This window comes from Dendrobates tinctorius, unplaced genomic scaffold (assembly GCF_039654945.1).
Source record: "Dendrobates tinctorius isolate UK_male_01 unplaced genomic scaffold, ASM3965494v1 ptg000022l, whole genome shotgun sequence".
In the NCBI taxonomy this organism is placed as follows: Eukaryota; Metazoa; Chordata; class Amphibia; order Anura; family Dendrobatidae; genus Dendrobates; species Dendrobates tinctorius.
The window spans coordinates 10135984-10161756 of NW_027361690.1; the positions used below are offsets into that span (position 1 = coordinate 10135984).

At 44.7% G+C, this 25773-nt stretch overlaps 1 protein-coding gene across 6 annotated transcripts in view; it reads right to left on the reverse strand.

Annotated features, from left to right (window-relative positions):
- TNFAIP8L3 (TNF alpha induced protein 8 like 3) overlaps positions 1–23979 on the reverse strand; it is a 186319-nt gene extending 162340 nt beyond the window's left edge. For 5 of the 6 annotated variants that reach the window (XR_012230913.1, XR_012230912.1, XM_073568433.1 and 2 more), the window contains exons 1-2: positions 23893–23979; positions 23156–23401 (exon numbers count right to left, since the gene is read on the reverse strand). Coding sequence is in view for 1 of the 6 variants with exons in the window: in XM_073568433.1 (XP_073424534.1) it covers positions 23156–23201 (46 nt within the window). In the remaining 5 variants the exon portion in view is untranslated. Of the gene's footprint in view, positions 1–23155; positions 23402–23892 lie in introns of those variants that run through there. The other variant, XM_073568437.1, reaches the window with a different exon arrangement.
- Positions 23980–25773: the final 1794 nt, after the last annotated feature.

The window sequence follows — 25773 nt, forward strand, 5'->3', positions numbered from 1 at the left end:
AGAGTACGTCCAGAAGCTGGCACTGGCAAGTGTCTGAACATAAGCTTTCAGTAGCGAACACAGAGTGCTTGCAAAGCATGAAGGAATTAAAGGGCCCGCAGCCATCAAAATGCAGCTGCCGGCCCAAGTACTGCAGTCCCAGGGAATCTGTCTGGGGGCAGGAGAAAAGGTCACCACAGGCCGTAAATGGCCCATGGACCTGAAGTTCCCTACTCCTGTTTTAAATGTTTACTCTCTGTACACTCGAGATATTGGAAATTTAATATGCCGTTATTTTATTGTTTCATTTTTTTTTGGCTGTTGTTGCCCGTATGGTAACTATGCCATGCATTTACTATGGCATATTCTACTTAGCTCATCCATCAACTTTAACATATGCTCACAGAGTATTTGCTGCATAAACGAAAAAAAAATTCAAAACTGACCAGCACCTCCATAAAGAATGAAGCAAGTGTGAACAGATGCAAGCTACTAAGACTGAGTAATATACAAACAGACAAAACAAAAGAATACAGCAGTACATTGTGTGTGCTAACATGTACGCAAAGACTGCATATGAAATTTGAACTGCATTACTGTTATAAGGAATATACTTATGAACATTAAAGTACTTAGCGCATAAATTGGTCAATCCATGTGAGCCCATTAACCACAGTAAGGCTAGTTTCACACTAGCGTTTTGGAGCGCAGCGACGGCCTGCGCACGGCCGCCGCTAAGCCCCGCCCCCTGCCGCGCCCCGCCGGTAGCTCCGCCCACCGGCGCATGACGCTGTATGCGCCCTGCGTCCCCTATCTTTATCACAGGGGGCGCAGGCCGTGCGCAGTATGCGTTTGGCGGCGCATGCGCCTTTTTGACGGTGCGCCGACGCAACCAAAATGCAGCAGGTTGCGTTTGGCGCAGGTCGGCACACCGTCAAAAGGACGCATGCGCCGCCAAACGCATACTGCGCACGGCCTGCGCCCCCTGTGATAAAGATAGGGGACGCAGGGCGCATGCAGCGTCATGCGCCGGTGGGCGGAGCTACCGGCGGGGGCGGGGCTTAGCGGCGGCCGTGCGCAGGCCGTCGCTGCGCTCCAAAACGCTAGTGTGAAACTAGCCTAAGGTGACTTTTCTTTGATGGGACCCTAAACCTAATATTAATCAAACATGCCTCTCCCAGGCTAAAAGCCTGCAAATAATTTAAATTATACTTATTTATTTGTCGTAGGATATATGTTTATTTTTTTTATTTTTTGGGTTTTGATTGTATAATAACCACAGTGTGTACATGCTCTTACACTTTGCACGTATAACAGCTTATATAGTGTGGCTCATTTATTAAGTTTTGCTGTAATCTTTTGTACTTTGCACAAATGTAACGTGGTGAGGGGCGGTAGCCATGGGCGAGGTACTTGTCTACAGTGCCACGGCTCGTTAGATGAAAGTGGGGGTCCTGGCTGGGTGTGTGAAGTTGTGCTGTGAGGGCGTTATGTCCATTCAGGCTGCATGTCACTGATGTTGCTGGTTTGCCAGGACCAGGTATTTCATAGTTCAATGATGGAGACCACCATTTGAAAACGAACCTTTTACTGAACAGTAACTTGGTAAGGAATATGTACAAGAGATATAGCACACAGTCTTCTGAATGTTTCCTTTAAAACGTGAAGCATTTTACACACAGTTTCCAATCTTTTTTCTATATTCAGCTCTCCTCATTACTCTGTTTGTCTCCATTATCCATGGTTTTTCACTACTTCACCACAACCTAGCTCAACTTCACAGTCCTGCTTAGCAAGAGTCCTTTACTTGCCAAACAGTTCTACATCTTCTCTCCCCTTAGGCTACTTTCACACTTGCTTTTTTTTGCAGCGAGTTTTTCCCGCAAAAAAACACATGGAAAAAGCGCATACAAATGCTGCGTTTTTTTCAAGCATTTTTATGCGCATGCATGAAAAAAACGCAGCGTTTTTATGCGTTTGTAGTGCGTTTTTACCGCGTTTGCGTTTTTTTACAACATTAGTTGGCCTCGCCAAAAAAATCAAGATAGGGTTAGGATTAACAATAACCCAAACCATGACTTTATTAACCCTAACCCTTAACCAAACCATACTAACCCTAACCCTTAACCAAACCATACTAACCCTTAACCAAACTATACTAACCCTAACCCCAACCCTTAACCAAACCCTACTAACCCTAACCCAAACCCTAACCCCTAACCAAACCATACTAACCCTAACCCCCTTAAGCTAACCCTAACTCTAACCCAAAACCCTAATTTCCATTGTCTAACCAATGGTCAACAAAAAAACGCATGCGCAAAAAAACGCATACATGAGCATGCCAATGCGCACATATGCGCACCCATAGACTTACAATGGGTGTCTTGCTGTAAAAAAAACGCATTGCGCGCGTATGCGTTTTTTTTGAGGCAAGTCGGACGCCCAAAAAATGCAACAGGATGCATTTTGTGCGCCCGAGCGCACACCACAAAAAAACGCATGAGCGTAAAAACGCATACAAACGCATGTGTATGTGCACATAAGCGCATCCCATGCAAAATATAGGGAAAAAAACGCATGGGTTTTTTGCGCTAAAATATAGCGCAAAGAAACGCAAGTGTGAAACCAGCCTTAGGGTGCTAGAATAACTTGACTCAGCTTCAAGCTCTCTGCTTCTCTGGAACTCCCACCCAGGACTTTCTACTAGTCTCATGTACTCACTCCTATCCAGGCCAGTTAACTTCAAGAGCTATAAACTCTGGGCACTCCTGTCTCGCTATCCCTTTCATTTCATCTCCTCTCACTTTAGGGAAACCTCAGAATCTGGTTCTGTTCAAAATGGACCTTATCTCCTCTTTCTATGCACTCCAGGCTCTATCTGCCTCACTACCAGGAAACTGTATCTTGCACCTTCAGCTTAGCCTCTCCCACTCTGGGCTAATCCTAAACCATTAACTCTAACTGTCCCTGTCAACTAGCTGTTGATGGGTAGAATACAGCCTCATCACCAACAAACACAGGTCACAACACACGCACAAACATAATGAACGCATATCACTATTCACATTACATAGCACTATACCCATTTCTTCAAGAGGGAAACGTGGGCAGTATATCTATCTCCTTACAGAAACAGGGGACGTGGCCTCCCTTTCTGAGCTACACTACCGGTCAAAATTTTGGGGTCACCCAGACAATTGTGTTTTCCATGAAAACGCATACTATTGTTAATAAAAGGAGTTGCACCTATGAACATATTGCATTACAAACCAGACGTTTGCAGCTAGAGTAGTCATTTACCACATTAACAATGTATAGAGTGTATTTATGAATCATTTAATGTTAGCTTCATTGGAAAAAAAACTGTGCTTTTCTTTCAAAAATAAGGAAATTTCTAAGTGACCCTAAACTTTTGAACGGTAGTGTAAGTATTTCATCTCTATAGGTCCCAGTCAGTGGCTTGTCCTGCTTTACCCTTATTCACACTGATGTTGCGTAACACATGGTAAGGTTTTAATACTAGAGGCAGGTTAGAAATGTCCCAGTGGGTATGTAAAAGGAGTGGAATAAGTGTCAGCACCCCTTCTGTGCGGTGACCAAAATGCATTCTACATTACAAGCACAGTGGATGGGATTTATGGAAATCTCATGCCAAATGTGCTTCTATTTAACGCTGCATAAACTCACCCGTGGTATGCGTTTACGAGCCGCATGTGACCCTGACTGTATTAGTGCCAGATCACGGGTGCTACAGCCATTCTGCTCTGATTATCTTATGGACAGGATGCAGCTGGAGTAACGGACAGTGTTAACTTCTGTGTGTCTGCAAAAAAAAAAAAAAAAACCTGTGTGTACTCTGCACACCTGCCTGTGGACGTACTGTGCTTTTAAGCCTCTGTGTGTACTCTGCACCCATGAATGTAAGCGTACTGTGCCAAAAAGCCTGTGAGTACTCTGTACCCCTGCCTGTGAGAGTACTGTGATAAAAAGCCTCTGTGTGTACTCTGCAGCCTTATCTGTACAAGTAGGGTGCCTAAAAATGATTATACTCTGCAACTGTGTCTTTACAACTCGGGGGGCCTAATAGGTAGTTAATAGGTAGTCAGTGAGAGTACTGTTCATAAAAACAACCAGGTCTGAATCAATTTAGCAAATATGAGCTTGCCACGTTGGCTGTGGACATTCGTAATGGGCCTGTCTGTGATCACACCCCCTGCCATGGTAAACACACGTTCCGACAGTATACTTGCCGCAGGTCAGGCCAGCACCTCCAAGTTGTAAAGGGCAAGATCAGGCCAGGTGCCCAATTTCTAGACCCAGAAGTTAAAATGGGCCATACCAATCACTCAGTACGTGGAGACGTGTGGATACATACTGTTCCACCATGTAGTTGAAACTTCCATGCTCACGGACAGGGGCGTAATTAGAACTGATTGGGCCCCATAGCAAACTTTTAAACGGGGCCCCCTCAAAGACACACCCCCTCAAAGACACACCCCCTTACCGATAATGCATACTATAGTTGGCTGAGTGGCTGGCCTGGCATTAATTAAGCTGAGACAGTGAGGGCTGTCTGCCTTCCTCCGCGCAAACCGACCTCCAGGAACTACATTTCCCAGAGGTCCATGCGGCAGAAAGCTCTGCAAAGAGCTAATAGACAGCGAGGGCTCAGGGAAGGGGCGGGACTGAACTAGTCTGAAGCAATACACTGGCTGCAGGCAGGGAGGCGGGCCCAATATGTGCTTCGCTCCGCACAGCAGGCACAGAAATGCAGCGTAGGCTATGAAATCATAGTGTACATTTTTTTCCACAGGGGCCCCAGATCCCCTACTCTACACGCACCAGCCCGGCGGGCCCCCAAGACAGCGTTGGCCACAGCACCCGCCGGAGCGTCGCAGTAATATACCATATATGCTCGTGTATAAGCCGACCAGTGTATAAGCCGACCCCCCTAATTTTGTCACAAAAAACTGGGAAAACTTACTGACACGTGTATAAGCCTTGGGCGGAAAATGCCGAAGCTACTGGTAAATTTCAAAAATAAAATGGGCCCCATAAGATGCTCCATCAAGTGCTTGATGGGTTTCATAAGATGCTGCAAACAAAAATATGCCTAATAATGCTGCACAGTGAATAATGGTGGCCCTATAACATGCTCCATAATAACATATGCCCCATATAATGCTGCACAGTGATTGGTGGCCCCTTGTAATGCTGCACTGTGATTAGTGGCCCCTCGTAATGCTGCACAGTGATTAGTGGCCCCTTGTAATGCTGCACAGTGATTAGTGGCCCCTTGTAATGCTGCACAGTGATTAGTGGCCCCTCGTAATGCTGCACAGTGATTAGTGGTCCCTTACAATGCTGCAGGGTCATTAGTGGCCCCTTACAATGCTGCTGCTGCTGCCTCAATTAAAGAAAAAAAAAAAAACCTATATACTCACCTCGTCTCTGCAGCTGCAGCTCCTGCTCCTCAGCGTTGCCGGCCCTGCACAGTGACTGTTCAGGCAGAGGGCGCCTGCTAACTACGTCATGGCACCCTCTGATCTAAACGTCACTGCCAGAGGAAGCAAGACAGCAGAGCGATGCGCAGCGGTGGAACGGGGGACAGGTGAATATGGCTCCCTCCGTTATACTCACCTCTCCTAGCATGTGTCTTGCAGCCCCCTGTGCTTATTCCATCTTCTCAGCACTGTTCTTCCTGCTTTCAGCGGCCGCTCATTACATATGCGCATATGTAATGAGCCGTTCATTACATATTCGCATATGTAATGAGCGGCCGCTGAAAGCAGGAAGAACAGTGCTGAGAAGATGGAATAAGCAGGGGGGGCTGCAAGAGACATGCAGGAGAGGTGAGTATGTACTTCATTGCACTACCAGGGTAGCGCCGATCGGAGCCGGGGCCCCGGGCCCCTATATAGGCCGGGCCCCAAAGCAATCGCTTCGGCTGCTACCCCGTTAGTTACGCCAGTGCTCACGGATTGGATCCCTTGAGCTTGTGTTTTGTGGTCAGCTTCTCTTGCTGCCAAGCAGCAGGAGACACTCCTTTTCTCCGGGTATTTGGCTTCTATTTTTTGGCTGCAATCTGTCTAGCTTAACACAAGTGTTTTCCTTTGTCCACCTATCACCACTTTGGTTGAGCTTTACATTCTTTTCTCCAGGGGGCGTTTCCTGCTCGTGATAGATTCATTTAGGCCGGTTTCACATTTACGTATGGAGGAGCTGCGGACTTCCTCCATTATATTATTTATATAGCGCCATTAATTCCATGGTGCTGTACATGAGAAGGGGGGGTTACATACAAAGTTATAGACATCGTTAACAGTAAACAAGCTCCGCCCATTGCCACACCTCCTCCGGTCAGCTCCGCCTACGTCCGCATACTTCTGCATGTGGCCTGCGTACCCCATCTTTAACATAGGGTACGCAGGTTGTGCAGATGTATGCGGATGCCTCTGCATGCATCGTTTTGATGATGTGGCCACCCGCGTCGAACGCAAAATGTTTGAATTTGATGTAGTCATCGCATTGTCAAAATGACGCATGCGGAGGCATCCGCATGACCTGCGTACCCAATGTTAAAGATGGGGTACGCAGGCGGAGATGACCGGAGCAGGTGCGGCAGTGGGCGGAGCTTCACAGAGGACGTACGCAGCCCTCCGCAGCTCCTCCATACGCAAATGTGAAACTAGCCTTAGATGCTCTGACATTGCATTGATGTTTGTAGCCAGTCTGTGAGCTCAGCCAAGTTGTTTCTTTGATCTACTTTTCACCACTCTTCTGTTTAAAGAGTAGGCTGTATATTTGTTAATTCACACTCTGCTCAGCCCTCTGATCCTTTAGGAGGAACATGAAGCAACTCGAAGGCCATTTAGAGAGTTTAGGTCTGAGTTGCCATTTGGGTTATGGCTATCTCTGTATCCGCAGGCTCCACTAGGGACTGCAATGTCAGGATATCTAATCTGTACAAGAACCAGGAGGTTCAGTTGCTTTTTTTAGTGCCTAACCTATTAATCCTGAATGAGTTGCTGCACACTCACAGGCATAACCAAAATGCTGTCTTTTGCCAATACACACTGTAGGAGTTGGTGGTGTTGGATATCGCGACGTGCTGAGGAAGATTTATCACATTTCTACTATGCTAAACCTCTCTTCCAAGGTGGTGCTGGTGTCCCAGCTGCATTGGCGACTTCCTCCTCCTCTGCTTTGTGCTTCCTCTGAGCCTCCGTTGTCAGGTTAGGATGCCATCAGTAGTGCTTCTACTAGCATGCTCTTGTATACCTGCATTCTTCGATCATGAGCTAGTGACAGAAGCAAGGATGGCACAATGTGCTCGTAGCGGGGATCCAGCAGGGTGGCCACCCAGTAAACAGCACGATAAACAATCTGGCAACTCAGCCGTCGTTGTGGGTCACCCTCGCACACCCAGGGCAGCGGGGTACTTGGTACCGGGCCGGTGTCAAGGTGGGAATGTGTCACAGCAGCGGTGACCCGGTCCGTGGCTCCGGGCGCCCAATATCAATGGCGGTGATGCTAATGGTGTTAAAGTTTATTAGAATAGTTCGTGACGCCACCCGTGGTGTTTGGCAGGTAAGATGTTGAGCCAACGCTGCATGCAGATCCGCTGGGACTAATGGTGTGGTGCAGCAAAGATGGTGTAGCTCCCCACAGGTGGAGCTGTAGTCCCAGGGCAGTGTAGGTGCAATGGATGAGGAGAGGCGCAGAATGGTATGGAGGCTGGTACCCAGGTGTAGTGGTGCGGGAATAACTGGAGGACACCCGAGTATGCAGTTCCAAAGCTTTACTCACTGTTTGCAGTTCACTCAACTGCCTGCCTCCGTACAGTCTTCTCCATGTCAGGGCTCCAGCCAACCTCCAGGCAGGATAGGATTCTCCCTTCGACACTCCGCCAACATGTACCTTACTGAACGACTCCTCCAATGCACCTTTAGGTGCGAAGCACTCCAGTACTTAGTTACCCTGGAATGTCTCTCTCTAGGTGTTCCTAGTCTTTACTTGTATGACAGACAGCTGTAGCCTGCTTCGGGGACTCCTCACTGCGTCCCGGCTCTCTATTCAGTTGCTGTTGTCTCCCAAGTCTATGATGGGAGCAAGGCGTTAGCGGCTCACTACTCCTCTGGTGTCTGTTGCCGGACATAAAGATCCAATCAACTTTGGGGACCGGGCCCCGGCCTTTGCGCTCTCTGGACTGGAAGGGTTCTCTATCTTTCTTCAACCAGCTTCCCACCGTCCTTATAGTTTCCTTCGTTCCGATCTGTTCTCTCTCTCTTATGGAAGGTTAGGTTATCAATCTTATCAGACTCTTTTTCTGATCTTTCTCGTGCCAGCAGCCCAGATCACTGGGACCTGCTGCAGCACGTCCTTCAGACACCCACCTTCTCTCTCCAACTAACCAACCCCTCTCTCTTCCCACTGTTTTGTATCATCTCACTCCACCCGCCTCCCAGCACATCTCGTGTTACGAAGCAGGGTTCCACGAGTGGTGCTCTGCTAACCCCCAGCCTGAAGCTGTTAGGTGGCCCCACTGAACTATCCTGTGTGTGGAATGCAGGTGTGGAGCGTGGTCAGGAGTTCCCACCTTACCTGGATGGTGGGGCACTACACCTTAGCAGAAGGTGCAGTACCTCTATGGCGCCACAGTTGCGCAGGCCAGCAGCTAGTATTTCCTCATGTGTTGCTTCTGGGCAGCATGGCACGACAAGCTGTCCTCGGTGGGAGTTGTATCACCTGGGTTCTCTGTATACCCCCAGACACGCTCCAGTGATGTCCGTGAGCTGCTTTGAGTACCACCCTGCTTTGAGTACCACCCTGCTTTGAACACTGTTGTTCCTCATCCTCCAAAACTGTCCCCTGGCTCGATAATTGTGTACCTGTTCGCTGGTGGTACGGGAACCCATCCTTCCAGCTATGTACAGACGACTGGCCTGATAAAGAGGTGAATAGTCCATGTTCTTCATGTGCCACCACCTCAAGCTTTTTTTCTAGCAGGCATAGAAGTGGGATCGTAATGCTCATGGTAGTGTCAGTGTTGGCCATGTTCGTGGAGTACTCGAAACAGTGCCAACATGGCACACACATCCTACATGGAGGTAGACTCGTTTGTCATGAAGGGCTGTTGTTCCTCAGAGTGACTCACCCATGTGTGCTGCAGCTGAAACTCCATTATCACCTGCTGCTTGCACAGCCTCTCCAACATGTGCAAGGTGGAGTTCCATCTTGTGGGTATGTGACGCGCCCCAGAGGCCGTGGGATACTTGGTACTGGGCCGGTCATCTTAAAGGGATGTGTCACAGTGGCAGTGACCCGGTTCATGGCCCCAGGCGGTCATGTAAAAGGGGAGTATCGATTAGGGATAAAGTTTATGTAGTGATGCGTGACGCCAGTTAGAGTGTTCGACTGTAGCATAGCCGGCACTGCAGATGATCCCTGGGGGGGTAGATGGTGATGGCAGTGCAGATGTTTAACTCTCTCCAACCAGGGCTGACCCCCAGAGATTGTGATGGAAGTAGAAGGCACGGGGTACTCAGGCAGGAGAAAAGGAAAGTCACTTTATCATTTACTGTAGTTCAGGTGAAGTTCAGGGGAGATATTACAACTCTCACCACGTTACAGTCTGCTCTGCAGAATGGGAGTTACCGTATTTTTCGGATTATAAGACGCACCAGACCATAAGACGCACCTAGGTTTTAGAGGTTGAAAATAGGAAAAAAAAAGTTTTTGAAGCAAATAATGGGGTAAAATATTTAATAACATAAATAACATAATATTTCACCAATGCAAATATAAACAGAACTCAGCAGTAGCATTAATAACCATTATTGGTACGGAAACTCCTCAGTCATCATGGAACCCCAAGAACTCCTCGTCACTACTGTCCACATTTAGGAAGCTTGGTTCCTCAGAATCACTAGTATCACTGTCTTCACTCTGTTCATAGAGGATATCATCTTCAGAACCATCTAAGGCATTGCTGATGCCACATTTTTTGAAGGACTTCACAATGATTTCATCTTTCACTGACTGCCATGAGATTTTCACCCATTCACAAATTTGGGTGATAGTGGGCCTCTTAATTCGTCCAGTTGGCGTCAGGTCATGATTTCCAGCAGCCATCATGTCATGTCTTCCAGGAGCATTCTCCATTTTCTCCTTCGCCACTGAAAACGACAACTTGACTCCTCCCCCTCCCAGTTAGGGTATGTCTACAAAGCTGTAAGCTTCAGACAAGTAAGGGAGTGAGGTAAAGTGTGTGTGTGTGTGTGTGTGTGTGTGTGTGTGTGTGTGTGTGTGTGTGTGTGTGTGTGTGTGTGTGTGTTTTGAGGTCTCTAGCAGAGAAAGCATAACTCCCATTGCTCACAAAACATGCAAAACAGAACATATTTAACCCCTTTTGTGGCGGCAAAGACGCAGGGCGCCAAATATGTCATAGATGAGGTGGTCAGCAGGAAGGAAAAAGTTAGGCTGCGGCGCAAACAGTTGAGCAACAGGAGGGAGAGAAGGCACGTACAGATGGCCGGCACTTTCAGCAGCTCTAACATACTGTATCTGTATATAATGCTCCAAGAAGATGAAACGTGTAGGTCTCAGGCACATTGGAACTGCCATGCACTTTTATTTCATTTTTCTATAATAAATTTGGATTTTATCATACACACCTGCTGCCTTGCTGGATTTTCATTCCTCTGTGTATATAGGGACATAGAAGTAACCGCTAGCCAGTACCATCCCTTACAGGTACACATTGTCGTGGTGGGATGGCTTTTATGCTTTTTTTGATCAAAATAGTGTTGACCCAAGTTCCCCATGTTATTTACTGTATATGTACTATTACTATTTACTTTCTATAGGGTAAATATACATTTTGAGTTTTTTTCTTGGGTTTTATCAATGTGACTGTGACAAGAACAAGGGGGCATTCTCTTCGTTTGGAGGAAAGACAATTTCTGGCCCAGCATAGAAGAGGGTTCTTCATGGTAAGAACAGTGAGGCTCTGGAATTCTCTTCCTGAGGAAGTGGTGATGGCCAACTCACTGAAAGAATTTAAGAAAGGAATGGATGCTTTTCTTGTGAGTAACAGTATAGAAGGTTACGAATAACAGATTATAGGTAGATGGTTGACCCAGCTTAGGGGAAGGAATTTTTTTCCCTATGGAGAAAATTGGCTTCTACTCTGAGTTTTTTGCCTTCCCCAGGATCAGCAATGCAGAACAGCTGTGCTAAAAATAGGCTGAACTAGATGGACATAAGGTCTTCCTTCAGCCTTCAAAACTATGTTACTATGTTAAATGGCCACAGTGTGAACATGCTCTTACACTTTGGTATTGCTAAATTTAAAGGGCGGGTGAAGACTGCCTCTTTATCTGAGCACTCCTCCGATCAGCCGAAGATGGCTTTTAAAGGGAACCTGTCAGCAGTTTTGGCCAAGATACGGCCATCACCTTTCAGGGCTTATACACAGCATTCTATAATGCTGTATATAAGCTCCCAACCCGACTTGGAAGGTCTGAAAAATAAGTTTTATTATACTCACCTGCAGGGTGGTCCGGTCCGATGGGGGTTGCTGGTCTAGGTCTGGAGTCTCCCATCTTATGATCACCACCCTCCTGCTTGCTTCTTGTGGATGAGGCGTCCCGGCATCGTGCTCCTGCGCCGGCATACTTCTCTGCCCTGTTGAGGGTGGACCAAAATGAGCAAAGTACTGACGTAGGTAGATGCCAGGGCTCTTTCACCTTTTTAGGTGCCTGCACAATGCAGTACTTTGCTCTGCCCTCGACAGGACAGAGAAGTACGCCAGTGCAGGAGCGCGATGCCAGGGAGCCTTGTCTTGATGGAAGGTTCACCTTTGGCCAAATCTGAGGTCTAGAGCACTCTAGAAGAGGTTTTCATCCAGGATATCTCTGTACTTGGCCACTTTCATGTTCCCTTCAATTGCAACCAGTCGTCCTGTCCCTGCAGCTGAAAAACACCCCCATAGCATGATGTTCCCACCACGTTTCATGGTTGGGATTGTATTGGGCAGCTGCTGAGCAGTGCCTGGTTTTCTCCACATATACCGCTTAGAATTATCACCAAAAAGTTCTTTGTCTCATCAGACCAGAGAATCTTATTTCTCATAGTCTAGGAGGCCTTCATATGTTTGCTTTTTTTTTCCCCCGCAAACTCTATGTGGCCTTTCATATGTCTTGCACTGTGGAGAGGCTTCCGTCAGGCCACTCTGCCATAAAGGCCCGACTGGTGGAGGGCTGCAGTGATAGTGCCACAAAAGCAACTTTCTCCTATCTCCCTACTGCATCTCTGGAGCTCAGCCACAGTGGTCTTGGGGTTCTTCTTTACCTCTGTCACTAAGGCTCTTCTCCCACGATTGCTCAGTTTGGCTGGATGGCCAGGTCTAGGAAGACTTCTGGTGGTCCCAAACTTCTTCCATTTAAGGATTATGGAGGCCACTGTGCTCTTAGGAACCTTGAGTACTGCAGAAGTTCTTTTATAACCTTGGCCAAATGTGTGTCTTGCCACAATTCTGTAACTGAGCTCCTCGGCCAGTTCCTCTGACCTCATGGTTCACATTTGGCCTGACATGCACTGTGAGCTGTGAGGTCTTATACAGACCGATGTGTGCCTTTTCAAATCAAGTCCTATCAGTTTAATTAAACACAGCTTGACTCCCATGAAGGAGTAGAACCATCTCAAGGAAGATCACAAGGAAACAGACAGCATGTAACTTAAATATGAGTGTCTGAGCAAAGTGTCTTAATAGTTATGACCATGTGATATTTCAGTTTTTCTTTAATAAATTTGCAAAAATGTCTACATTTCTGCTTTTTTCAGTCAAGATGGGGTGCAGAGTGTACATTAATGATAATAAAATGAACTTTTCTTGAATTTACCAAATGAATGCAGTGAAACAAAGAGAAAAATTTAAAGGGGTCTGAATACTTTCCGTACCTAGTAGTGAAAACCAGTTGACACAGAGAACCAGATTGGATGCTGGACCAAGGCACCACAATTCAAAATTTTAATCTCTAATGTCAAACAAAAATGTTTGAATGGTAAATTCGCAGTATAGCAAATCTTTTTGTGAAATATATCGCTGATTTCACCTTTTGCAATGCAAAGATGATTTGAACCAAAAACTCCATGTAACAAGTGGATTTTGCTGCAGTTAAGCAGTGGAAATATCTGAATCAAATATAGGCATTAACATGACGGAACATTGGAAAGGGGAAAAAAAAATCGCAAAGCGTTCCACACAAAGAAATCACATGCATTGGATTTACCATGCACATATTTTACTCAATATGTAAGTGAGATCAATTGACATTAGAGATGAGCAATTCAGTATGTGCTGTCCCGGTCCTACATCCAGTCTGGTCCTCTATGGCAACTGGTCTTCACTGCTACAAATAGAATCCACACAGTATGTCTATTTCCACGCAGTCGCTTTATGCAGTTTTTAGTTTTGCTGGTACTAAGTAGGCAGCTTGTAAATCGGCAGCAAATGCACTACATGTGTATTACTCATGGTCTGTCACCCAGCATTTTCAGATAACTAGCAAATCTTCCCAATAATCAGTGCAATAGTCTGTGTGGCTAATATCAATCAATCGTGTAGCACAGGATTAGATGTGATAAAAATCAGTTTTATGAAATATCAATTTAAGCATATATGCATCAAACGCTAAAGACAAAGATGGGTAAGCTAACAAAAACATCCCATTGTAAATATATAGGGCAGAGTCACTATACGGTATTAGAAGGAACACCAATGAAAAAATAAAATCAATAGTATTATAAATGCCCAAGATGAATTTCATAACCAAGAGCTCAGCAAAACAGACAGTAGGAATATAAAAAATAAATGCTGACGTCAGCAAAACTGTAAGGGCTCATCCAACAAACAAGATGCAAATTTCATAACAGCAGTACTGCTTATGTGATGAGCCAGATTTGCTATTCGGGAGCCTAGGGTTTGCCATCTAACGTTCCCACACTGCTAAATATGAAACCTACCCAGTATCACAGCAATACAGACTATGCTCCTATGTTACTGCACAACTAGATAAATATGCTGCTTAGGAGTCTAGGAAAGTTGTGCAGAAACTATTACAATTGGGCTGGACAAGGCATAGGCAAGGTAGGCCCCCAGACAAGGCATTACCCCTTGCCTCCCTCAGGGAGGCGGTGTTTATAAAACATCAAAAAAAAGCTCCAGCAGTATTGTGCCTGCAGCCGCCCGACACCTTCCTTCGGCCACAGGCATTCAGCACACTGATGATGGTACTGGTGTTGTATTTATTTGCTGATGGTTCTAGCACTGTATTCATATACAATTGATGGATTTGGCGTTACATTTATGTAGGATGATAATTTTGGTTTCATATTCATGTACTGATGATGGTTCTGGTGATACATCACCAGAACCATTATCACTTCATGAATAAATAACCAGATCCAGTAGTACATGAATACAGCACAAGAACAACCATGACTACATGAATATGTCACCAGAACCACTACCAGAACAGCAACGTCACCAGACCCACCATCAGTACAGAAATACTACACCAGAACCACCACCAATACTGCAACAGAACCACCCACTAACAGTAAATTAACACTGCTAATGATTGAACACGGCACCAGAACCATCATCAGTTTTGTTGTCAAATGACGGATGCAAACACCATCATACATATCCCTTTATCCTTAATGGGGTCTGTTTAGTTTTTATTAAGGTATCTACCAAATGCTGGAGACCTTAATTGAAACCAATTGGCCCCCATTATAGGCAAGTTATTTTAGTTTCCATAACTGTCCTTGTGTCTGACATTTAAGATGTCAGGGATGAATACTGTTATTTGTCCCTGGTATCGTGTAAATTGGCTGCAAACAGTAAGAACTTCCTATTTATACAGGTGCTTCTCACAAAATTAGAATATCAAAAAGTGAATTTCAGTTCTGCAATACAAAAAGTGAAACTCATTATATAGAGTCATTACAAACAGGGTAATCTATGTCAAGTGTTTATTTCTGTTAATGTTGATGATTATGGCTTACAGCCAATGAAAACCCAAAAGTCATTATCGCAGTAAATTAATATACTTTATAACACCAGCTTGAAAAATGATATTAAAATCCGAAATATTGGCCTACTGAAATGTATGTTCAGTAAATGGACTCAATTCTTGGCCGGGGCTTCTTTCGCATCAATTACTCCATCAATGCAGAGTGGCATGGAGACGATCAGCCTGTGGCACTGCTGAGGTGTTATGGAAGCCCAGGCTGCTTTGAATGCAGCCTTCAGCTCATCTGAATTGTTGGGTCTGGTGTCTCATCTTCCTCTTGAAAATACCCCATAGATTCTATGGGGGTTAAGGTCAGGCGAGTTTGCTGGCCAAATCAAGCACAGTGATACTGTTGTTTTTAAACCAGGTATTGGTACTTTTGGCAGTGTGGACAGGTGCCAAGTCCTGCTGGAGAATGAAATTTCCAGCTCCAAAAAGCTTGTCAGCAGCATGAAGCATGAGGGAAGCATGAAGTGCTCTAAAATTTCTTGGTAGACACCTGCACTGACTTTGGCCTTGATAAAACACAGTGGACCTACACCAGCAGATGACATGGCTCCCCAAACCATCACTGATTGTGGAAACATCACACTAGACCTCAAGCAACTTGAATTGTGTGCCTCTCCACTCTTCCTCCTGACTGGCACCTTGATTTCCAAATGAAATGCAACATTTACTTTCATTTGAAAACACCTTTTCAACCTTTTCTTACTTGTGACTCTGAAAAAAAACTCTAACTGTTGCTCTTATTCATTCTCGTCTGGACTATTGTAATTCTCTACTAATCGGTCTCCCTTTTACCAAACTCTCCCCTCGCAAATCTGTCTTGAATGCTGCAGCCAGGATCATATTCCTCACCATTACACCGATGCCTCTACCTTGTGCCAGTCATGGCACTGGTTACCCATCCACTCCAGAGATCAATATAAACTTATCACTCTCACTCAAAGCGCTCCATTGTTCAGCACCACCCTACATTCTCTCTCATCTCAGCCTACCACCCTACTCATGCCCTCCGTTCTGCTAATGACCTAAGGTAAACATCCTCAATAATTAGAACCTCCCACTCCCGTCTCCAAGACTTCTCACATGCTGCACCAATTCTTTGGAATTTACTACCCAGGATAATTCGATTAATCCCCAATACTCACAGTTTTAAGCATGCGCTAAAACGCATTTCTACAGACTGGCCTACTGCCTCAACACATTTATTTAACTATCCCTGTGTTGCCCATTCAAAATTATCTTCATAACCAGGACCCTATTATGTTGACACACGCTTTATGCATTTAATAGCCCTCTCTGTCTGTACTTTTACAAATTCTGACTGATGACCGGTTCATGCATTACATGAACACCTGATTTATTACATTATGGCTGGTGAGAACAATCAAAGGAATTTCCCCATAGAGTGTAAGCTTGTGAGCAGGGCCTTCATTCCTCTTGGTATCTGTTTATATGATTATTCTGTAATGTCTTACTGTCTGTACAAGTCCCCTATAAAAGTAAAGTGCTGTGGAAGATGTTGGCACTATAGATATTAAAATTATTATTATTAACACTTTGGACCACTGAGCAACAGTCCGGTCAGTAGAGACACTTCTGGCGTTGTCTATTGGTCATGAATGGCTTGACACAAGGAATGTGACACTTATAGCCCATGCCATGGAAACATCTGTGGGGTAGCTCTTGAAGCAATGACTCCAGCAGTAGTACACTCCTTGTGAATCTCCCCTAAATTTTTGAATGGCCTTTTCTTAACATTCCTTCCAAGGCTGCGGATATGCCGGGTGCTTGTGCACCTTTTTTCTACCACACTTTTTCCTTCCACTCAACTTTAATATGCTTGGATACAGCACTCTGAACAGCTAGATTCTTTAGCAATGACCTTTTGTGGCTTACCCTCCTTGTGGAGTGTGTCAATGACTGTCTTCTAGACATCAAGTCAGCAGTCTTCTCCATAATTGTGGAGCCTACTGTAACAGACTAAGGGACCTTCTTAAGCGCTTAGGAAGCCTTTGCATGTGTTTTTTGTTAATGATTCTAATTTACTGATATAATGACCATTGGGTTTTTATTGGCTGTAAGCCATAATCATCAACATTAACAGAAATAAACACTAGAAATAGATCACTCTGTTTGTAATGACTATACAATATATGAGTTTCACTTTTTTATTGAAGAACTGAAAAATTAACTTTTTGATGATATTCTAATTTTGTGAGAGTCACTTGTCACTCTGAAATGCCTCCTCCTCATCAAAGCTTGTTAGTTGACACATTGGGAGGGGGTGTAGGGGGTTAAGGGTCCTGTTACTTTGCTCTCTGACCCATTCCTTTACTTGTTTGTGTCCATCGTCAACGTGTCCAGCGGATCTTTTGCCTACTGGCCAATTATCTTACCACATGCTGCTCTCCCCCCCCCCCCCCCCCCCCCGAGTCTTTTTGATGAATCGATTCATGCTCCAACACTCATGTTAACAACCAAATATTTGAATAACTTAAGAAGTGAGAAAGACTACAATTTTTACTATTTAGCTTACAATTTTAAGACCATTTCCTACTATGACTTTCCAGTTTTAGGTACCAACTAAGCTTCATGCTGTCACGTGAGAGACACAAAGCAGGTAAGGATACGATGACTGAAGAGCCCTATACATGCTCATGTTTGGTGAAGAAATTGATTGCCATGGATTTACTGTAATCAATCACTTTAACTGCCACCCCATAATGAAACCTGAGTGTACCTAGTAGATAGAACAAGGCCATATATTATTGCACGAGAACCTTTTCATTCTCCCTTCTCATAGCCATGGGAGTTTCTTGGCTGAAATAACAAAAGCAACTGGAAAACACTTTAAATCAAATAAATGGTTACAAGGATACAGAAACATATGGTGTTGTGTTCATTTAAACACAATTTATTTCATTTATTGCGCTGCTTTAGACGCTGCTGTTCTGTGTCTATAAATGGGACAATACTGTGTGATGCGTAGCATGGGCCACTTAAAGAGGATCTGTCCCAGAGTAACCTGCCGCAGTCTATAAAAACGGACGAAATTCAGTTCTGACAATAGCGATGAAGGAAACATTGCTGCCTGTTTGCACAAGTGGCAATAGAAACTGGACAACATAAGCTACAGATTATTAAAGGGGAGAACCAGTCATAGAAATGATGAGGTCTTTGGTCTCGCACCAAAGAGATTTCTAAATTGGCTGTACACAACTGTTTCCAAATAAAGATGATTTTTTTTTCACAAATAATTCTGGTTCATTATATCAAATTGGTCAGTTAAATAAATATTGGAGAATCTGGCAATAGAAGGTTATATCATTAAATTGGTGCTCCTATGTAGTTTATGAAAGCAGTTTGTGGGTTTGTACCCCAGCCATTTGTGGTTATGCACGCACAGTAGACTTCTCCCTGTATCTTTGCTTAATCCAAATGTGTTCTCCACTAGGGATGAGCGGACCCAAGGACGTTCAGGTTCTGGTACCCGATCCAAACTTTATTTCAATATGTCTCTGTCCTCGGACTTCTGAGCTTTGCCATGGTCTTCCGGGAGAAGTGTATTTGGCATTTAGCACCGGACTCTAATTGTCCGGTACGAACCCAGAACTTTTAAGCTGTGATTCGCTCATCTCTATTCTTCACATAGAGTATAGTGCCTTCCCATCATGCACAGTATTCTGGAGGTTCAAAAATACAGAAGTTGCCACTTTATTTCTGCTTCCCCTTACAAACCATAAGTAGTAATTTTTACGGTTAGGTGTGTTGATCTGTTGGCAGTAACATAGAAGGCAGTTATAATAGTAAGTACCTATCTAAACTCATACACATTAGAAAAATGTCTTCTGAACCCCTTAATATCAGTGGGCTTGGCCAACAGTCTAATGTGTAAGGGCCCTCGACTCTCCCAGTGCCCAAATATTCATTGTCACAACCACTTCATTCAGTGGCTCCTCCAGGGAGAAATAACTATAGCTGCACTATATGGGGGAGTCACAACAGCAACCCTCACATTCATAGTGCAAAGCATCCTCTGTTGATTCTAGAAAAGATGCGATTCTTCAGATTTTGTATTATTCTGTGCCTTATGAAGAAACCTGAGTAGTCTGGAAAGCTTGCAATGTGTTACCATCTTTTCAGTTAGCCATTAAAAGGTATCAACCACTGAGGACTCAATTCTGAATATTTTCCTGTTGATTCTAGGCATTTACCTTTCCATGCATTTTCACTGTGAATTTAATGCATTGCCAATCACGGCACCAAAATCCACAACAAAACCTGTATGTAATAAAAGGGAATTTTTGGGTGGAATTTTTCCACATACCCTATTAAAGTGGCACCAACAGTTGGCATAACAAAACCCCACTAAAGGAGTGCTTGGCATCTCTGCTGCCTACTTGGTGAACACCAATTCGCCATTAGTGAGCTTTCACCTATCTTTTACATGATTCTTCCTGCAATCTTGTGCCAACTTGGTGGCCAATGCATATTAAAAGTGAGGTTCAAGAGAAAAAAAAAAAAAAAAAAAAGAATCTAAAACTAAATTTTACAGAGTGATTTGTAACTCATGTAATGTAGTATTCCTTGGATTTAGTTTTGGGAAGATCAAAGAATTCCAGATCTATTTTCTTGCCATGATTTGTTAGCCGTTTGTTCACGCCTCGAGCACATTTATTTATTTTACTCCCCTATATAGCGCCGTTAATTCCACAGCGCTTTACGGACATTATAATCACTGTCCCCTTTGGGGCTCACAATATAAATTTCCTATCGCTATGCTTTTGAAGTGTGCCACCTCCATTATTAGAATATAGATTTGGATGAACTGAATGTTTGAGAAATCAGATCTGAACCGTAAAACCTGTGAATAGAAATTGTAACTACTCAGATCCATGTATTAGACACAGTCATTGAAAAGGCTCAGATTTGTAGAACACAATATACTGCTTGATGTGGTTCTCCATTGATGTTAGGTACTGCAAGCTAAGTAAGTTTACGACAAAAATTGTCACAGAGCATAGAATAGAGAACAACATCTCCAGTCAATAGTGGCTGTTGGCGAATCAGTCCTGCACAGCACCACAATATACTGAGCCGTTTCTAGAAAAGCTTGTTAAGTGTTGCCAAATCCACAAAGTGCAACTGAGCGGATCACTAGGGGGTTCAGAATAGTTATCTGTTTAAGAAAACTTTAGATGTAGCAGAGTTTGGTACACTAAGGTGAATGGTTACTTAAACTTGCCCTATCCTGGATCTCCTCATACCTTTCCAACCGCACATTCAGCGTCTCCCACTCCCACACCACCTCCTCATCCCACCCTCTTTGTTGGAGTCCCCCAAGGCTCTGTTTTAGGACCCCTACTCTTCTCAATCTAAACACTTGGTCTGGGGCAACTCATAAAGTCCCACGGATTCCACTACCATCTTTATGCTGATGACACTCAGATCTACCTCTCTGGCCCAGAAGTCACCTCTCTGCTGTCCAGAATCCCAGAGTGTCCATCAGCCATATCCTCCTTCTCCTCTCGCTTCCTCAAACTCAATGTAGACAAATCTGAACTCATCTTTCCTCCATCTCACAGATCTTTACCCGACCTAGCTATAACAATTAATGACATCACACTTTCCCCAGTACCAGAAGTCTGCTGCCTCGGAGTAACCTTTGACTCTGCCCTGTCCTTCAAACCGCACATCCACACTCTTTCTACCTCCTGTTGCCTCCAGCTCAAACATATTTCCAGAATCCGTCCTTTCCTCAAACCTCAATCTACTAAAATGCTTGTGCATGCCCTCATCATCTCCCGCCTCGACTACTGTAACATCCTTTTCTGTGGTCTCCCTGCTAACACCCTCGCACCTCTCCAGTCCATCCTTAACTCTGCCGCCCGACTAATTCACCTCTCTCCTCGCTACTCCTCCGCTTCTCCCCTCTGCAAATCTCTTCACTGACTCCCATTCCCTCAGCGTATCCAGTTCAAATTACTAATTCTGACCTACAAGGCCATCTATAACCTGTCTCCCCCATATGTCTCTGAACTAATCTCCCGATACCTTCCCTCACGTGATCTCCTGTCCTCCCAAGACCTCCTTCTCTCCTCCACACTTAGTCGCTCCTCACCCAACCGCCTCCAAGACTTCTCCCGAATAGCCCCTATTCTCTGGAATTCTTTGCCCCAACAAGTCCGACTATCAACCACATTTGGATCCTTCAGACGGAAGCTGAAAACCCACCTCTTCAAGAAAGCCTACAGCCTGCAATGACCCCGCTACCTCCTTCTCTCTCACAACTACCGGTGATACCACCTCAACCAACACCGGAACTGCTGCATCCCACCAACCTACTGTCTCCTTCCCCACCATCCTGTAGCATGTAAGCCCGAAAGGGCAGGGTCCTCTCTCCACTCTGTATCAGTCTGTCATTGATAGTTTATTCGTCAAATCAATAGTAGACGTCAAAATAAGAAACGTTGTAATATACCTTACAAAACAAGCCACTTTTATCTCCTCCTGGACTGCTCATTTATTCTCAATCACTGGTAAAATCTGTCTTGAGAGAATACAGATTTTCCCATTACTCAGATAGGTTATATCAGTTGGTGCTCATAAACTTCTATGAAGAACTGTAACTTGTGTCAGGAGAACTTGTCGCAGAGTGTCTGTCTTCTTCACTCCTTCCCCTCCATAGAATTTTAAGAGCACTATCTGTCATCTCTTATCTCAGCAATGGGAAAGTCTTTTCACAGATTACAGATTTTACCCATGGGTTGAGAGTGAAAGGTCAACAAGGGGAAGAAAAAAAAGCCAGTGTCTCTAATAAAACGTTCTAATGTTAATTATTAATTCATTAAATAAAAAAACTTTTAAAGGCTGTTTTTGCACTCTGCTGCACCATTCTACATGCAATCTCATAACATTCTTAGTTACATACAATGCACTGACTGCAGTTTTATTTGGTGATATAATCCCACTTCCCCAGTCTATACCGGACAGAGTGAGGGCTCACTCACAAGAGACTTGCACGATTCTGGTGCGAGTCTCTCACATGAAAACCTGGCACTGCAGCCGGCACTCGGACCGGAGCATGTGGCTGCATAGAAATACATGTATCCGCACGCTCCGGTCCCAGTGCCAGGTTTTCATGCGAGAGACTCACATGAGAATCGTGCAAGTCTCTTGCAAGTGAGTATGAGCTCTGACTTCTACAATGGACTAGTGATATTAGTTCGGCATCTACATGTAAAGTAAGCTGGTGATATAATACTGCTATAATATATACATACACACAGGAGGAGACAGTAGAATAATTCACATCTTTAAAATTTGCATGTATAGTGGACAAATGATATAATCCCAGATTCCAATCTATACTGACATTGACTGCTGTCTACAATGGACAGGTAGAAGAGTTCTGCCTCTTTATGTAATGTGAACAGGTGATATAATCCTCCTTTTCATATATATTCAGTATATACAGGAGTGTACAGTTGATATAATCCAGCATCTTCATATATCACTTGTCCTTCATGTATAGTGGACAGGTGATATAATCCAGGATCCCAATCTATACTGGACATTGATCCTGGTCTACAATGGACAGGTAGTAGAGTTCAGCCTCTTCATGTAAAGTAAACAGCTGATAGATATAGAATCCCGATTCTATCCAACAACTTCATAATTGGTGGACAAGTGATATAATCCCTTACGTCTAGCTATACAGTACAGGTACTATAACTATGTATCTAGTGGGCACATGATATAATCCAATCTTTTTTATATATAGCGTATAGATTATCTAATCCCCCATCTCTAAAGAGTTTCTATAGTCTACATAATCCCACACTTCTATACATGTCAGACACGTGCATGTACATAACAGGTCCCACAAACTTCCAATCCCACTAGTGGACCATCCTTCTACTTCCCACTTTTAACCCTTTCCAGGGCAGCCACTGCCACGAAGCGGATTCACCATCCAATTACCAGCAGAATTTATGCTCCTGCCCAATTCAATTGATTAATCTGTAAGTGGCACGGGGGCCGACAGTCAATAGCGCTGCATACAAGTGTGCTCTTCTCATTACCTGGTGACAGCTCCCCTTCGCTCAGGTCCCCGGAGTCTGTGTCCATGGTGGGGTGATGGGATTTGGATCGCACGGCGCACTCCTTCCTCCTCAAAGAATACTTGTGTCCAGTGAAAAAAAATATATATATTTTCTTGCTCAAACAATAGTCCAGGAGTCAAATGTACATTAATGAACTGAAGTGGAGTAGTTACACCATCATACGCAGCGCGTCTTGGTCTAACATGACCTTTATCAATTCAATGTCTTAAAAAAAGAGAAAAGATTATACAGTTAGTAAATGAGATAATCATCAGAGTCTGAAGAAAGAAAATATTACATGACATACAAAAACCAAGAAAAGCCATTAAAGTCAGTGTTTGGCTCTCTATTATACTCTGAAGTCCCCGATATTATAATAATAAGATAGAAACAATGGACAAGTTATGGAGCTATACTTTTATAAGCCAAACACATGATGGAGAAGTTAATAATGTGACTTACTGATGGAATAGTCCCATTGTATGTAACTACACTAAGTATAGTGGTGTGGGGAGAATCACACAGAGCAGTAAGGCAGCATGCACCATAAACCAGCTACATCATGGGGAAATGATGGGGAAAGCTGCAGCCATCACGATGTCATAGGAATAAACTGTAGAGTGGACATAACACTTATGGATATGACGACGCACAGATGGCAGCAAGGCACATTAGTAAAGGGAGGAATGCGCCAGTCAGCGAGCGCAGCCATATACCTGTGACAGCAGCAGCACAGTCTGCCTGGCGGCCTCCGAGGACTGCGAGTCCCGGGCACAACTGCTCGCTTATATAGGATGAGTGCAGTGACGTCACCACGGAGGGGAACGCCCCTCTGGGAGCAGTGCCAGCGGCCGGCATAGCTCTGATGGAGATGCGTCCTCCCCACAGCTCACAGTAGCAGTGTCACATCTGGGGGGAGGCTGTCAGGGAGGCGCTGCCTGTGTCCTAGGACTGTCATGGAGCATGTAGGAGTTTGTGTAATCTGGTTGTGCAGATGAAAAGGATAAAGTGACTACAAAGCTGTAGCTACAATTAAGAAATAAGGCTGCATGGTGAGTCAGTGGTTAGTAATAATACTTTTTATTATTATATTGTGAACTTATTCTGCAGCATTTTACATTTCAGAGGGTATTTGTACAGACAATAAAGTCATTACAGAGTAAGGCTATGTGCACACGTACCGGAACTGTCGCGGAAATTACCGCGAGAATTCCGGAATTCCATTCCGCGGGAAAATCGCATTTTAAATTCCCGCGATTTTCCCGCGGAAAAAATAGCATTTTGCAAGCGTATTTAGCTTGCAAAATGCTAGCGTTTTCCAAGCGATCTGTAGCATCGCTTGGAGAACTGATTGACAGGTTGGTCACAGTCGTCAAACATAGTGTTTGACAAGTGTGACCAACTTTTTACTACTGTGATACTATGCAGTATCAATAGTAAAAGATAAAATGCAAAAAAAAAAAAAAAAATGGTGTTATTCTTACCTTCCGACGTCCCGCGCAGCCGTTCCCAGTAATCCTTTGCGAAAATGCCCGCGATGACGTCCGTTCTCGCGGGATCGCGATGTCTCGCGGTAATTCGCGATGACGTCGCGCGAATGACCGCGAGACTTCGCGATCCCGCGAGAACAGACGTCATCGCGGGCATTTTCGCAAAGGATTACTGGGAACAGGAGCGTGGAGAGAGGCGGGAAGGCTTCGCGGGACGCCGGAAGGTAAGAATAACAATATTTTTTATTTTAAATTCTATTTTTTACAGGGGTATGGTACCCAAAGCCCGGAGGACAGTCTCCTCTCCTCCAGACCGTGGGTACCATCCGCAAATGTTCTGCTTACTTTCCGCATGGTGTGCACAGCCACATGCGGGAAGTAAGCGGAACAATGCATTCCTATGGGTGCGGGATTGCCGTGATTCCGCAAAATTAATGAGCATGCTGCGTTTTTTACCGCGAAGCGATTCTGCCACGGTAAAAACCGCAGCATTAGCACAGCATTGCGGAATCCCATAGGAATGCATGGGATGCTTATTTTTCGCGTTTTCGAGGCAAAATCGCGTGGTTAAAACCGCCGCGGAAACGCGAAAAAAGCGCCACATGTGCACTCAGCCTAATACAATTCAACAGACAGCGAGAGGCGTGCGAGCCCTGCGCACAAGCTTACAGTCTATGAGGGGGGCGCTGTAAGGAGATGGACATGCTGTTAGGGGCTGGCGGAACGCACCAAATAATATAAAGAGATGGTAAGAAGGTGCGTTCGCAGCCCGGGGTCCACCATGCAGAGATGTTAACTGCTGCTCGGTAATGGTGGACACAAAATGGCGGTATCGCACTGGACACACGTGGGTTAAACGCCACCCAGTATGTAGTAGCGACAGGCTCTGTTGCTTCACAGAGCAACGGTACCACATAACACAGATGCCGTACCCTGTTAACTGTCACAGGGCACAGCTGAGTCAGCGCTAGTGTACGGTCACAAGACTCTGCCCCAAGGACGCAGGGTAAGAGCCTCTCAAGACCAACTAGGTGCACGGCGTCGCACCTGCGAACACCACTAATAGACGCTGGCTTCTGTGGAGTGCAGACCAAGTACACAGTGGGG